This window comes from Dermochelys coriacea, chromosome 4 (assembly GCF_009764565.3).
Source record: "Dermochelys coriacea isolate rDerCor1 chromosome 4, rDerCor1.pri.v4, whole genome shotgun sequence".
Taxonomy (NCBI): domain Eukaryota; kingdom Metazoa; phylum Chordata; order Testudines; family Dermochelyidae; genus Dermochelys; species Dermochelys coriacea.
In genome coordinates, this window is record NC_050071.1 from 33,013,545 (window position 1) to 33,029,098 (window position 15,554).

At 40.7% G+C, this 15,554-nt stretch overlaps 1 protein-coding gene and 1 long non-coding RNA gene across 9 annotated transcripts in view; one reads left to right on the top strand and one right to left on the bottom strand.

The window, feature by feature from the left end:
• LEF1 (lymphoid enhancer binding factor 1) overlaps positions 1-15,554 on the bottom strand; it is a 97,836-nt gene that overhangs the window by 12,465 nt on the left and 69,817 nt on the right. For 3 of the 8 annotated variants that reach the window (XM_043513644.1, XM_043513640.1, XM_043513647.1), the window contains 3 exons: positions 10,137-10,244; positions 4,143-4,188; positions 2,488-2,490 (listed from right to left, as the gene is read on the bottom strand). In XM_043513644.1, the coding sequence (XP_043369579.1) occupies positions 2,488-2,490; positions 4,143-4,188; positions 10,137-10,244 (157 nt within the window). Of the gene's footprint in view, positions 1-2,487; positions 2,491-3,586; positions 3,631-4,142; positions 4,189-10,136; positions 10,245-15,554 lie in introns of all 8 variants that reach the window. The other 5 variants (XM_043513646.1, XM_038398547.2, XM_043513645.1 and 2 more) reach the window with 3 other exon arrangements.
• LOC122459991 overlaps positions 1-15,554 on the top strand; it is a 35,499-nt gene that overhangs the window by 10,208 nt on the left and 9,737 nt on the right. The gene's annotated exons all lie outside the window — the stretch shown is intronic.

Sequence of the window (15,554 nt, forward strand, 5' to 3'; positions counted from 1 at the left end):
TAGTAAGTCAAAAGATCAGTTTTATCATAACTCTAAAGCCCTAGATTAAACCATGTACATGACATCTTTATTAAATTCAGTGAGGAGATAAAAGTTGAGCCAAGCACGATATTAGTCACATACTGAAGTATAATGGTTTGTATCTCCCAATTTTAATACTTGGGCCACCATTGTTCTCTTATTGGGCAAATGATTCCATGAAAAAAACAAACAAGAACCATCCTACCTGGTATACCTGCATAATAAAAGTAGACCAGTTCCACATGATCTACATGCATATAATTTGCAAAAAAAATGGCCCTTCCTAAGTATTTTCAATTTCAATACAATTGACAATATTTACTAAAGGCTCCTTTTTCTGTTTTATCATTAGGGATATGTAGATATGATCTTTGCTTTTTAGGCATCAATCTGTTCCTGCTTCTTGTTCCTACACTTGCAGTCATGAGCTTTTCACTATATAATCACCTCTACAAATAATAGTGAGGTCTCAGAGAAGAGGATTTCAGGTGAATAAGCAACACGACTTGCTTGCAAATGAGTTTCTAACAAAGAATGAGCCTGTTTTTATGCATGGTACAGAGTGTGTGTTTTAGCACAGTACTCAATAAAACTTGTATTTAGAGACTGCCAGGAAGGAGCTGCTGAGTCTAATACTTAAGGCATTCACTTTTACTTCTGAGAAATCTGACTTCAGAGCAATATTTTCTGTGCAGACTCTATTAAAAAGTCAGGTTTATTATAGAAAGGAGTCCGGGTCAGATTTTCTGAAATTTTGCATAAAAGGCAAAACATCCAACCCTACATTTACTTGTATATTTTCCCCCACTCTGTTCATTTCAACAAAACAGCACCCCTCAGATTTCACTATTGAAAACAACAAATAGCTTTTCAACACAACCAACTTTAGACTGAACAACATGACAGCATAACATGCAGAAGGGTAGTGAGTTGCATTCTGAGTGGCATATAACACAAAGGAAATAGAGTAGCTTAGCTTGTATTCCTTGGGTAGAGCACAAGCAGCTGTACATTCAATAGATAACAGTTTTACTGGCTACTTTCAAAGCATGAAGTCAGCCATGGAAACAAATAATAGAAGATTCAGTAGCTATATGTATTCTCTTTCTGTAGCAAAAAGTTTTTCAGAAGGGGGGAGAGAAAGAAGGGACCTGAAATGTGGTTCACACCCCACACTGGCAGTAAAAGGGTTAAGGGGCATTGGTGAGCTCAATTAGCAACTACAGGGCATGTCAGGCTCAAGTATGGCTAATATGTATGGGAGGAGCTTTGTGGCTAATATAAAGAAGGTTTCAGGGCAGAAGGGGAAAGAAGCCCAGGAGAGTAGGCCCTGGAGTTCTCTCCTGAGAAAAGAACTCAATCAGTCAGGAGAGAGACCAAAACTACAGGGGTGGATAAAAGAACCAAATCTCCTGCGGGAAAAAGCTCTGGGCAGTATTGCTCACTACCAGAGCCAGAAAGGAGCTGGGAAAGAGGGCCTAGCAACAAACCAAGATAGGAACAGCGAGGAGTTGGAGGGAGCAGACCTTGGCTGCTCACTACAGTGTCTTAGGACCAGAACCCAGAGGAGTTGGGGGGATCTGGGTTCCCCTCCCCAAACTTAGGAAGGTGGTGTGAAACCCCCTGATGCAAGACTACTGGAAGCCCTGAGACAAGAAAGTGGAAGGACCACTGGACTCAAGTTTAGGGGCCAAAGACCTGACATAAGGTCATTGAACTCAGAGGGCTGAGTCCTGAAAAGCAGCAAACCGCTGCAGGGCCAAAGAGGCTGTAAGGAGGGGGTGACAGGAGGTGATCCTGCCAAGCCCAGCCATGAGAGGGCATGCTGGCTAGTGAGTCTCTGCTCTGCAGGACCTGTCCATATTAGAATTTAACCTTGGTATGGTGCCTGAAACACTTGAGGACTTTTGTAGGTACAATCTGGGCTAATTAGATTGTGAAAATAAAATATTTCAGCTGACTCAGTGTCCTCTATAAATGGATCTCCTTACAGAGAAAGAAGCTGAACGTCCTTCCAGCACAAAGACAGAGAAACAAAAATTCTGATGTGGTACAGTCAGTGATGAGCTGCCAAAATCTTAACAGGTTCCCTCCTCACCCCACGAGGGGGTTGTTGCCGCACCCTGGGACTCCTGCCCCACCCAACCCCCCTGTGTTCCTTGACGCCCCGCCCCTGGGCCCCTGCTCCATCCACCTCCCTCCCCTGTCCCGACTGCCCCCAGAACTGGGCAGGAGGGTCTCGTGGGCCACCATAGTGGGTGCCCACCCCTTAGAGCAGAGGCACCTGTTGGGGGCAGAGGTGGGGAGTCCCAGAGGTGCTTACCTGGGGCAGCTCCCAGGAAGCATCCAGCAGGTCCCTCTGGCTCCTAGGGCGGGGGAGCATAGCTGGGGGCGGGGGAACAGGCCGAGGGTGGTGGAGGTGAGCTGGGGCCGGGAGCGGTTCCCAGCGCCTCTGCCCCGGGTTACCTGCTGTGGCATGGGCGGCCCTCCTCGCACCCTCCCCCCCAGCTCACCTCCGCCTCCCTGGGCCTCAGCAGGAAGCCACGGCCTGCTTCTCAGCCCGCCCCGGCTTCCTGCGCAAACAGCTGATTTGCAGGAAGCCTGGAGGGGCGGAGAAGCAGAGCGGGGCAGCATGTTCAGGAGAGGAGGCAGAGGTGAGCTGGGGCTGGGGTGGGGAGCTGCCGGTGGATGCTCTGCAACCACCAAATTTTCCCCTTGGGTGCTCCAGGGCTGGAGCACCCATGGAGTCGGCACCTAAGGCGCCACTTTTGGCCAGTTAAATTTAGAAGCCCTCTTAGAACCGGCTGTCCCTCGCGGAACAACCAATTCTAAAAGGGCTTCTAAATTTAATAACCGGTTCCAGCAAACCAGTGCGAACCGGCTCCAGCTCACCACTGGGTACAATCTATACTGATAAGCATACCAGATGCCTTTAGTGGATATCCATTGTGTAAATTAATAGTGATCTACCTTAGGAGAGAGATGGAGAGAAGAAGCTCTAAAAATCTCTAAAATGGAGAACATATATATATATATATTTTTAATCACTGAGACTTGGCCAATCATTAAGGGAGAAAAATTCTTAATAGCTGAAATATAGTCTATTTTCTTATACCTTGCTTTTCATTAGTGTTTATGAATCATTTTCAATTAAAGAAAGACTATGAGAAAAAGCAAACCAGTGCACCCAGCCAACCAGCAACAAGTTAATTGCAGTGCTATAAAGCACAACTCTAACCTTCCCTTTATGAATTTTGTGTGGCATGCTGGCTGGAAGGGTTTACGTTGCTTAATAAAGCCATCCTTGTGCTTCACAGGCAGACTTGCAGCTAGTCAGTGAGGTATGGTCTGTTTGAAAAATGTAAATAAGAAAAGGGAGGTGGTAAATCCCTAATACATAGCCGGTATAAAAACCATCAATAATCAAAATAAGGTTTCTTTGGGATATGGTATTTATAATTTGTGCTAAATTTAGATTTAATTGTAGAATTAAATCTAAGTAGTTTTACAAGAGTGTCTCTTTTACAACTGAGTTTTAGCAGTAAAGCTTTAGAGATATTCTTACCATGCTTCAGATGTAGGCAGCTGTCATTCTGGGGCCTGTACCTGTAGAAGATTGTTGTTCTTTAACAAATTTCCATTAAAGAGATTTTGCACATTCCAAATAAATTTTATGATACAATATTATATAAATTTGTTTTGTTCTTTTTTATGGTTCTTATACCAGCCATTTTGTTGTTTTTTAAATATATTTTTCAAGTAAAAGGAAACGAAAAGAAAAGAAGAGACCTCACTGATGCTTTGAGCCGACCTATAAGGCAGCTGTTAGTGTACAAAAACTAAAATATAAAAACCACAATGGAAATACTACAGTGGCTACTAAAGTTATGTGAAAGATTATTTAGCGTCAAATAATCACAGGTCTGACACACTTTCTTCGGTCTAAGTATGATAGGGAAATGGCATAAAGGAAACAAACAAGCAAAACAAGACAATAAAGATGGCAATGGATAAGTTCATCCAAAGTGAAAATACTCAGTTACTATCAGAGAGTGAAAATGCCTATTTGATGCATGTTTAATAACAAACAAACAAACAAACAAAAACCACTCACAACATACCTGTTGACTCCTGTAGCTTCTCTCTCTTCCTCTTCTTTTTCTTCCCCTGGAAGACAGATGAATTTACCGTACCATTCTATATATAGAAAGAAAAGGAGTACTTGTGGCACCTTAGAGACTAACAAATTTATTAGAGCATTAGTTAGTCTCTAAGGTGCCACAAGTACTCCTTTTCTTTTTGCGAATACAGACTAACACGGCTGCTACTCTGAAACCTGTGAATTCTATATATAGACTTATTTTTCCTTTGTCACCTCCACCCACTAACCATTAAATGAATTCTGTGCATAACATCCCAAATCGGAGGATATTGTGAAAAAGTGGCATTGAAGCAATAGCATTTTCAATGTAGTTAAACCCAATCTCACATTTCTTCCAGCTGTTCCAACTGTAGTCACAGTTTTACCCTTTTTATGCTTATGGAGAAACAAGTGCAAGGGCCTTAGAATATGTTTTTTAAATGTGACAAGTCTTCCAGACACCTAGCATTTGCCAGCATTATTTGGTCACAGGTAGACCACCAGCAGAAATATTTTCTTGCTGATGTAAAAACACTAGGTCAGTGCCATAATTTACAGTCCTGAGATGTCTTCATATATCATCTTAGAAACTAATAGGAAAGAAACAGTCTTATGTGACACCAACAGAAGGGTTTTCCAGGTGCAGAAATAGTTGGCAACTAAACTTGCCCTCATGTTATAAATCACCCAGTAAGAGTTTGGTCAGTATGTTAACTGTAAAATCAAGATCCTGTGTGTCCTGAGGCTGAAGAATTTGCCATAGAAGTCACCCTTGGAGCAGAATTGTGTTCCAGAAACTAAATTTTCATTACAAAATTGCTAGTCCTTGTGCTTGCAAAGATAACCTTTAAAAAACATGAGCCTAGTATAAAATCCATGCAGCATGGTCTCTGAGTTTGCAAAGAGCCTGAAACAATACCTCAAAGAGTCATGAACTGCCCCACTCATGTAGATGAGGTATTAACTGAGGAATGTTACCTCTGAAACATAATGACATGCAATTATATGCCCCATAATAGATGGAAAACAACAAACAGTAAGACATTCTGTCCGGAACAACTTTTGTTACATGAGTGCATGCAACATTTGTATTCTTGGTATTGAAAGAATGGATTACTCCTTTGAAGCTCTCCATGATCATGCCAGTCAAATTGTGGCCATCAAGATTGCTGTTCACTCATGAATGCCATTTCAATTGACTACAGTATTCTTACTCACTGTCAAACTGTTGGATGTATAAGTGTTCCATCTCCTAGTCAGCTGCATTTCAGTAATGGACAAAATATTATATAGATTGCTTTGGCATCCTTCAGAATTAAAGATACTATACATAAAGTAATATTTAGTTTTCAATTCAGTTTAGGGGAATCGAAAGTAAAAGAGTTACCTTCTAATTGAGGTATTATGCTATAAAAAGTTGTACTACTTTTAACCAGGGCTAATTTGCTTTCTGCTGCCTGATGGATTTATAAGTAGTGGGATAATAAAAAAAAAAAAAAAAAAGGTAGGTATAGCCAGTCCATCTGAACAGGGACATATTTACACAGAAGCCCTCCTTGCAAATCAGATCTTGTTTACACTTGAAATGCTACAACAGCACAGATGCGCTGCTGCACCATGTAGTGCTTCAGTGTAGACACTACCTATGCAGCCAGGAAGGGTTCTCCTGGTGGAGTAAGTAATCCATTTCCTCAAGAGGTGGCAGCTAGGTCAATGGAAGAATTCTTTTGTCGACCTAGCAATGTCTACACTGGAGGGTCGGTCAGCTTCACTATATTGTTCAGGGGTGTGGATTTTTACACCCCAGAGTGATGTACCCCAGTCTACCTAACTTTTTAGCATAGATCAGGCCTAAGACATTTTTAAAATCAACTACATGATACCAGAAGCTTGCTCGGAATATACTGAGTTCAAATGCAGTTTGTGTTTACCATATTACTCATGAGTGGCAGGATAAAGCTCTCATGTTAATAGGTAAAGTGATCAGCCAAAAGGATTGGTGAACAACTCCTGATTTGTATCAGCTCCTCTATTCAAGTATCTCAAAGCACTTTTGCAGACACTAAATTCCAAATACACGTGTGTTAGGTATGTCTACTTCACATGCAGAAATGAAGACACAAAACGTTAGATTATTTTACGAAGTTTTTTAGCCACTGAATGCAACAGAATGGATAAGGATATGCCATGAAAGGCTTTACATGTGACCAGAACTCCTGCCTTCCCTTAACAGTACATAAGCACTTATGTGACCACATGGCAATCATGCCAACCCACACAGTAGAAGAACGTGTCAATAACAGTTTCCCTCTTCATACATGGAAGAGGGCAGGGGCCCATCTGTGATCTTTTACAAAGCTTCAATTTTTAACTAGGCCCACAATTTTAGCTTCTGTTGGCCTTAGACCATTCTAACTGCCATCTCTACATCCTTCAGCAACGTTTCTTTCCTGCCCTACATTGCTATCAAAACTCTGGTCTTCTAAAGCTCCTTGGGATGGTGACCCAGCTAGTATTCGTTAAGAGTCTGTTACCAAACATTATGCCAATTTCCACACAGCACTCTTCCAATCCTGGCCTGCATCACTCCTGGTGTTCACCTCCTTGCCTGTTCTGAGCAGAGCGCCAATAGCGCCAGATAATTGGATATGAATAAACTTCCAGAGGCTAGATCAAGACCAAACACTTACTTAACTCGTGAGCTAAACCAAATTTCAAGGGCTCCAAAAGCACATCAGCACCCTGTGCCACCTATACCGCTGGAGAGAGTGCCTCTTTACAGAGCAGCAGTCAAAATGCAACATGCAGTTTGGGAATACCAGGAAAGCAAGACCTTTTTTGCTTGACCCTGCCATCTGAGGTGAAGTTATGAACACACTGGAGCATTAAGATAGATGAAAACTATTTGAAATCAGATCAGGAAATTCGGGAAAAGCTAGTTGTCAGCATTCCCCCAAAAAGGTATTAAATTCTGGCAGCTCAGACATTGCTACATTAACACTATTTTCTTGGGTCTCTCGTAATGGTGTTATCAAATGACAGATGTAGTTTTGCTAGCAATTTCTCCCTCTTTACTGATGAGGATCCCAATACAATGTCTTTTCAAGAACACCGTGAGAAAATTTTTTTTGCCAAGAATCTTGTCACCTTAAACAACAATGCACTTGGGAAATGTTCCTTCTCATGAGATTTCTGAGAGCACCCAAATAAAACAAAAGCATCACACTGAAGGGAGGCCGGGGTGGGTGCGGGGGAGGGGGGGGAAGTATGTTGTGTAAAACTAAGCCACCGGAACATTAATAGCCCCAAAACAGTGACATTCAAGGGTATTTATACCTCATGTACTAGATGTATATTGACCAGTCTAAAGTCCAATTCAAACATAACCAGGCAAAGTGACCATTTAAAAAAAAAGCAAATCACTGTTGAAGCAATTTATTTTAAGTAATAAACTGCTCTTTACTGGGCTGTTCTACTCATCACCCCTGCAACACAGAACTGTATTCAGATAAGAGAAAAAGGTACTGCAACCTTGCGTCCAAGAGCATACAGCATCATATGCTGTGTCCATCATATGCATGCCCCCAGAGAAGCGTGATCAAGTACGACACAAAACAGTTGGTGACACCAAAAACAGGAGTGCCCTCATTTGCAGCATCAAAATACCCAAGAGTTTCAGCATGGCACTTCTGCCTCATTGTCAGAATGTAATGGCTAGCAGCACGCTCTGATTTGGGGTTGAAAACAATGTCGACAGTCATTAATCTGGATGTGCTGCACTGGAGAGGGACATCAAACCTAACTTCCCTATATCTTGTAGTTGCTCAGGTTGAAAGGACAAATGTATTAGGTTAACTAGTTTATTGCCAGTGTTTCCTCACACAGTTGCTGGTTCTCCTACCCAAGGCACTGTTACAGTTATTGCCTAGGTCTCTGGTTCATCTCTGGAGCCCTGCTGGGCTGGCCATGCAACAGAACAGGGAGCCCAATGCAGCTGCAACTTGGAATATTCAGTGAGAGGAGAGTTGTGTTGAGGTGCACAAATAGCATGGTGGTGAGTGGCACAGAAGAGCCTATTAATAGATGGAACAGGTCAATCTCTTACTGTAGACAAGAAGTAAATGTGTGCGCTAACATAGCTGGGAGTGGGAATCAGGTGGGAGCAAGCCATTTATTTTGGTAAAGATAATAGGTCAAGTGGTCAACACACTCAGTGCTAAGAATTTCCCGCAGAGTTTAACTCACAAATAAAAAAAATAGCCTAAGAAAAACTGGTTTACAATGAAAACTGTAGCTGCCATTGGCTATCTTAGGGATTTGTTTTCAGGCGACTCAAAACATCTGGAGTGCTTTGTTTTGATTCTGCTATTTTCTGCTGTTTTTCAGCCTGTGTGGGTTTGTGGGGTGTTTTTATTTAAAAAATAAAAAAAAAAAGATTTCAAATTCAAATGTGGCCAATATTTAGACAAAGTCAAAACAAAATGTTTTTTTCTTTTGAAATTCTTCCGTTTTTTTCTTGTTAAAAATCTGGGTAAAATTCAACCTGAATTCACAAAGAGGCTTTTTTAGTGCTCCAAAACTATTTTAAAAAAAGCTTTATCTAGCTCCACTACCATGAGATCAGAGCATCGCATAATCATTAGCATATTTATTCTCCCAACACCACTGTAAGATAGTGTAATAAAGTGCATTTCTCCAAGTGACCAAGATCACAGGTTGCAGAAGGGGAAATTAAACCCTGGTCTCCCAAGTCAGAGGCTAGGATGCTGCTTCCTACAGAACCACATGCTTCGGGTTTTGATCTGTTGCATTTGACTAGGTCACATTTTGACCTATTATAGTAGTTACAAGCACAGACATATTATGAAATTAAGTTTTGAGCCTCCTTTTCAGCAATCAATGGGAGATGGATCAATTTGGACAAGCCTTCATGAGATATAACAGTACATTCAAAAGGCTACACTTTCATAGCAGCAGATTGATATTTAATTGCTTGGCTCTCACAAGGCTAAATTCTCTCCACAGCTTTGAATATTCATTCCAGAACGCAGCATGGGCAAGGGCCGGATTTTAGCATTTTCCTTCCTTTCTTAAATCTCTTACAATTACATGTACAATAAAGGACCATCCCATCAAACACTGAAAATAAGTTTTTTCCTCTACTTTGGATCTTACTCAGGGTGGCTTCACATGCTGAAAATTTAGTGACAACTTGATTTGGTATTTCAAAATAATTTAGGATTTTTGGAGAAATGGAACATTTTAAGATTTGAGATAAAGATCTGTTTGCTGCAAATGTACCGATTTTTATGTTCTCCTATAAAAGTAGCCATTCTGTGGAAGTTCTCTCAAAAGAAGATTTTTGGATAGTCATCGGCCAAGACCAAATGGAAAACAGCACGTGAAATTTGGAGAGTGTTACTTTCACAGGGCTATACATAGTAATACAAGAAATTGTATAGAACATATGATAATCTTGGGGGGGGGGGGGAAGAGGAAATCTTAATGCAATAATTCTACATGTTGAACTTTGAGTTTCCTCTTTCACAAAAATATGAGGCATCATGCTCATGCATTTCAAGACAGAATGCATCAGTCAGAAAGTATTAAGGCTATAAAGTTTTCCAAACTTGGATGTTTAAAGTTTTGGTCTTCACATCTATATGTATTGTCATTTTAGGCTAGGATTTTCAGAGAAGTCTAAGGGACTTAAGGTGACCAAACTCCCTTTGGTTCTTTTGACAATCTCAGATTTATTTTAAAACATTAAATATCTACTTCACCCACTCAGTTCTACACTAATTTGTAGTGACACAAGAAGCACTAATGCAACAAGCAAGCAGATTTCCTTAAAGGAAAGTAAATACAAGGCTAAATTTTTATGGCCCTTGACCACCCCACCTCCCAGAGCCTTTCACGGTAAAAATCAGTTAGGAAACACTAGTTGAAAATATCCATCAAGTGAATGACTTACATAGTTATCTCTTGCAGACCAGCCTGGGTAAAGCTGCATATGTAGCTGCCTTTCTTTCCGAGCTAGTTCATAATATTTAGCTTGTTCTTCACGGGAGAGAGCATGCCACTTGAAATAAAACAAACAGTGTTAAACTAGGAAATACATCATACCCAAACAATGTGTCATGAACAAATGTTTCTGTGACCCTTCTTTGGTCCTTTTCCACTGCAAATGGAGAAGAAATTCATTACTTATCACAAGCTCTTGCAAAAAAGAAAAGGAGGACTTGTGGCACCTTAGAGACTAAAATTTATTTGAGCATAAGCTTTCGTGAACTACAGCTCACTTCATCGGATGCAAGCTCTTGCATTTCCTACCCAACCATTTGAACGTTGTCAGCATTATAAATGTCAGCTGCCTGGAGCTAGACAAAATTTGTTTATGCCAACTACAGGATTCTCCATATAATCTATTCAGGGAGCCATGATGCCCATCATCACGTGAGAAGTCCACAGTACTGGTAATAAAAATAAATTTGCCTTTACGCTATCTTCTCCATTTCACATATCTGAGTGCAAATATTAAAGGTACATCTACACTACAGCAGTGAAACTCTGCAGTTGTAGCACCATAGTGTAGATGTTTCTTACAATTGACAGAAGGGTTTTTTCATCAGTGTAGTTAATCTCTCTCAAAAGGAAGTCACTAGGTCAATGGAAGAATTTTTCATCAACCTTGCTGCATCCACTCCAGGGATTAGGACAACCTAACCCCAGCACTTGGTGCAAATTTTTTCACAGCCCCAAGCAACGTACATCGACTGTTTTTTTTTTTTTTTTAAGTTAAGACTAGGCTTAAGGCTTGGTCTACACTCAGACATTAGGTTGCGATAGCTACGTTGGTCTGGGTTGGGGAGAAAAAGCCACACTCCTGACAGACACAGCTATGCCAACCGAACCCTCAGTGCTGTGTCAATGGGAGAATGCTTTCCATCAGCAAAACTAACTCCATTCATTCATTCATTCATGTTCCTAACTTTATGGAAAAAACCCTCCCATCAGCATACAGGACATATGTCTACGGTACAACGGAATGCTGGCAAAGCTGTGCCAGTATACTCTCCACAGTGGAGAGAGAGCCTAAGTAAGGCTCCAATACAAGAGAGCCTCCTGTCTTAGGTTTAAAAACAACTAATATATCCATATTCCTATAGGCGCGACTAACTTGAAGGCTGGTAAATGAAGTTACAGAAAGAACGTCGGAAGCTATTTGGGGAAGGACTTTTTGTTTGGTATTTGTACAGTGCCTAGCACAGTGGGATCCTGTTCCATGCTTAGGACTCCTAGGTGCTATGGCAATATAGAAAATTAACTTTTGCAAGTTTGCATCAGTAAGGCAACCAGATAGCCCAACTGCATCCTAGTAACCATCAACTGAGCATTGTAGTGGCATCTACAGCTCTGCCTGTGACCTACTGCTGATACCTTTCCCCCTGCAAAAACTAAGCCAGTCTTTTCTGGCTCCTTGGTGCAGAGAAAAGTTTCTAAAAATACTGGAACAAGGATATTTCTCCTTTCCATCTTCCTAGCTTCATTAGTGAATTTTCCAAAGGCCAAAAAAGGGATGTTTTGTTATTACCCACATTTAAAATCTAACCTGCATAGTTGGTGGGGCACTGCCAGATAACAGGGTCAGTGTCCAACCCTTTTCTACTTCAGAACTAAAGAGTTTAGATAACTTTTTAAACTTGTGCAGAGTCAAGTTCACTGTTTTCCCCAGAAGATCCATTTCCTTTGTTTGTTTGGATTCTTCACACAACATGAAAAAGTTGTTTTTAAAAATAATTATGTGACAAATTAGCAGGGAGACTCAGAAGCAGGAGTGCCCACCTGAAATTAACTGCTTTTAACAAATGCCTAGGATTTTATAGATTCATAGATACTAAGGTCAGAAGGGACCATTCTGATCATCTAGTCCGACCTCCTGCACAGCGCAGGCCACAGAATCTCACCCACCCACTCCTATGAAAAACCTCACCCATGTCTGAGCTATTGAAGTCCTTAAATCATGATTCAAAGACTTCAAGGAGCAGAGAAGCCTCCCTCAAGTCAACCATGCCCCATGCTACAGAGGAAGGCGAAAAACCTCCAGGGCCTCTCCAATCTGCCCTGGAGGAAAATTCCTTCCCGACCCCAAATATGGCAACCAGCTAAACCCTGAGCATATGGGCAAGATTCACCAGCCAGATACTACAGAAAATTCTTTCCTGGGTAACTCAGATCCCATCCATCTAATATCCCATCTCAGGGGATTTGGCCTATTTACCCTGAATATTTAAAGATCAATTACTTACCAAAATCCCATTATCCCATCATACCATCTCCTCCATAAACTTATCAAGTAGAATCTTAAAACCAGATAGATCTTTTGCCCCCACTGCTTCTCTTGGAAGGCTATTCCAAAACTTCACTCCTCTGATGGTTAAAAACCTTCGTCTGATTTCAAGTCTAAACTTCCTGGTGGCCAGTTTATACCCATTTGTTCTTGTGTCCACATTGGTGCTGAGCTGAAATAATTCCTCTCCCTCTCCTGTATTTATCCCTCTGATATATTTATAGAGAGCAATCATATCTCCCCTCAACCTTCTTTTAGTTAGGCTAAACAAACCAAGCTCCTTAAGTCTCCTTTCATAAGACAAGTTTTCCATTCCTCGTATCATCCTAGTAGCCCTTCTCTGTTCCTGCTCCAGTTTGAATTCATCCTTTTTAAATATGGGAGACCAGAACTGCACACAGTATTCTAGGTGAGGTCTCACCATTGCCTTGTATAACAGTACTAAAACCTCCTTATCCCTGCTGGAAATACCTCTCCTGATGCATCCCAAAACCGCATTAGCTTTTCTCACAGCCATATCACATTGGCAGCTCATAGTCATCCTTTGATCAACCAATACTCCAAGGTCCTTCTCCTCTTCCATTACTTCTAATTGATGTGTCCCCATCTTATAACTAAAATTCTTGTTAATCCCTAAATGCATAACCTTACACTTCTCACTATTAAATTTCATCCTATTACTATTACTCCAGTTTACAAGGTCAACCAGATCCTCCTGTACAATATCCCGATCCTTCTCTGAACTGGCAATATCTCCCAGCTTTGTATCATCTGCAAACTTTATTAGCACACTCCCACTTTTTGTGCCAAGGTCAGTAATAAAAAGATTAAATAAGATTGGTCCCAAAACTGATCCCTGAGGAACTCCACTGGTAACCTCCCTCCATCCTGACAGTTCGCCTTTCAGTAGGACCCGTTGTAGTCTCCCCTTTAACCAATTCCTTATGCACCTTTTGATGTTCATATTGATCCTCATCTTTTCCAAATTTAACTAATAATTTCCCATGTGGCACGGTATCAAATGCCTTACTGAAATCTAGGTAAATTAGATCCACTGCGTTTCCTTTGTCTAAAAAAATCTGTTACTTTTTCAAAGAAGGAGATCAGGTTGGTTTGGCACGATCTACCTTTTGTAAAACCATGTTGTATTTTGTCCCATTTACCATTGACTTCAATGTCCTTAACTAATTTCTCCCTCAAAATTTTTTCCAGGACCTTGCATACTACAGATGTCAAACTAACTGGCCTGTAGTTACCCGGATCACTTTTTTTCCCCTTTCTTAAAAATAGGAACTGTATTAGCAATTCTCCAATCATTCGGTACAACTCCTGAGTTTACAGATTCATTAAAAATTCTTGCTAATGAGCTTGCAATTTCAGGTGCCAATTCCTTTAATATTCTTGGATGAAGATTATCTGGGCACCCCAATTTAGTCCCATTAAGCTGTTTGAGTTTCGCTTCTACCTCAGATATGGTAATATCTACCTCCATATCCTCATTACCATTTCTCATGATATCATTATCCCTAAGATTCTCTTTAGCCTTATTAAAGCTGAGGCAAAGTATTTGTTTAGATATTGGGCCATGCCTAAATTATCTTTAACCTCCACTCCATCCTCAGTGTTTAGCAGCCCCACTTCTTTCTTAGTTTTCTTCTTATTTATATGGCTATAGAACCTTTTACTATTGGTTTTAATTCCCTTTGCAAGCTCCAATTCTACTCGACTTTTAGCCTGTCTCACTTTATCCCTACATGTTCTGACCTCAAAAGGTAGCTTTCCTTGCTGATCCCTCCCATTTTCCACTCCCTGTATGCTTTCTGCTTCTTCTCAATCACCTCTGTAAGATGCTTGCTCATCCAGCTTGGTCTACAACTCCTGCCTATGAATTTTTTCCTCTTTCTTGGGATACAGGCTTCTGATAGCTTCTGCAGCTTTGATTTAAAGTAATCCCAGGCCTCCTCTACCTTTAGATCCATAAATTCTTCAGTCCAATCCACTTCCCTAACTAATTTCCTTAATTTTTGAAAGTCAACCCTTTTGAAATCAAAAAACCCTAGTTGCAGATTTATTTTTTGTTAATCCTTCCATTCAGTTTGAACTAAATTAGCTCATGATCACTTAAACCAAGATTATCCCCTACAACCATTTCTTCTATGAGGTCCTCACTACTCACCAAAACCAAATCTAAAATGGCATCCCTTCTAGTTGGTTCAGCAACTACTTGATGAAGGAATCCATCAGTTATCGCATCTAGGAAAACCTGAGCCCTATTATTATTACTAGCACTAGTCCTCCAGTCTATATTTGGGAAGTTAAAGTCTCCCATGATCATGCAGTTTCCATTAGTATTTACTTTATTAAAGACATTAAAAAGGGCTCTATCCATATCAAATTAGATCCCGGTGGTCTATAGCACACCACAAGCACTACTGTAAGAGAGGCTCTACTAGTTATCTTCCCCAATGTAATTTTTGCCCAGACGGACTCTGTCTTATCCATTGCATCGCTTCTTATTTCTTTACATTCTACCTCATCATTGATATACAATGCTACTCCACCACCTTTACCTTTATTTCTGTCTTTCCTCAACACCACATACCCTTCAATACCTGTAGTCCAGTCATGACTACTATTCCACCATGTTTGTTATCCCTATAATATCTGGTTTCACTTCTTGCACCAGTAGCTCTAGTTCCTCCATTTTGTTACCTAGGCTCCTCGCATTGGTGTACAAACATCTCAATTTTTGCTGTTTGGCCTCGCTCATATTTTGTACCCTATTAGGCACAGTCATTCTACAGCCAGTATAACCTATTAGACTAGTATCCACACTGCCCTCGCTCCTTATATACATTCTCCTACCCACAGCTGTATCCTCTCTTACTTCATTTTCTTCCCTCTCAATGCTAAAATCTGGCATGGAGATTACCTGGACATCTCCTAACCATCTCCACCAAATTCCTAGTTTAAAGCTCTCTTTCAGGTCAAGAATGCCCTTTTAATGTCTTTATTTTTGACACTTAGGTTTAAAATGCACAG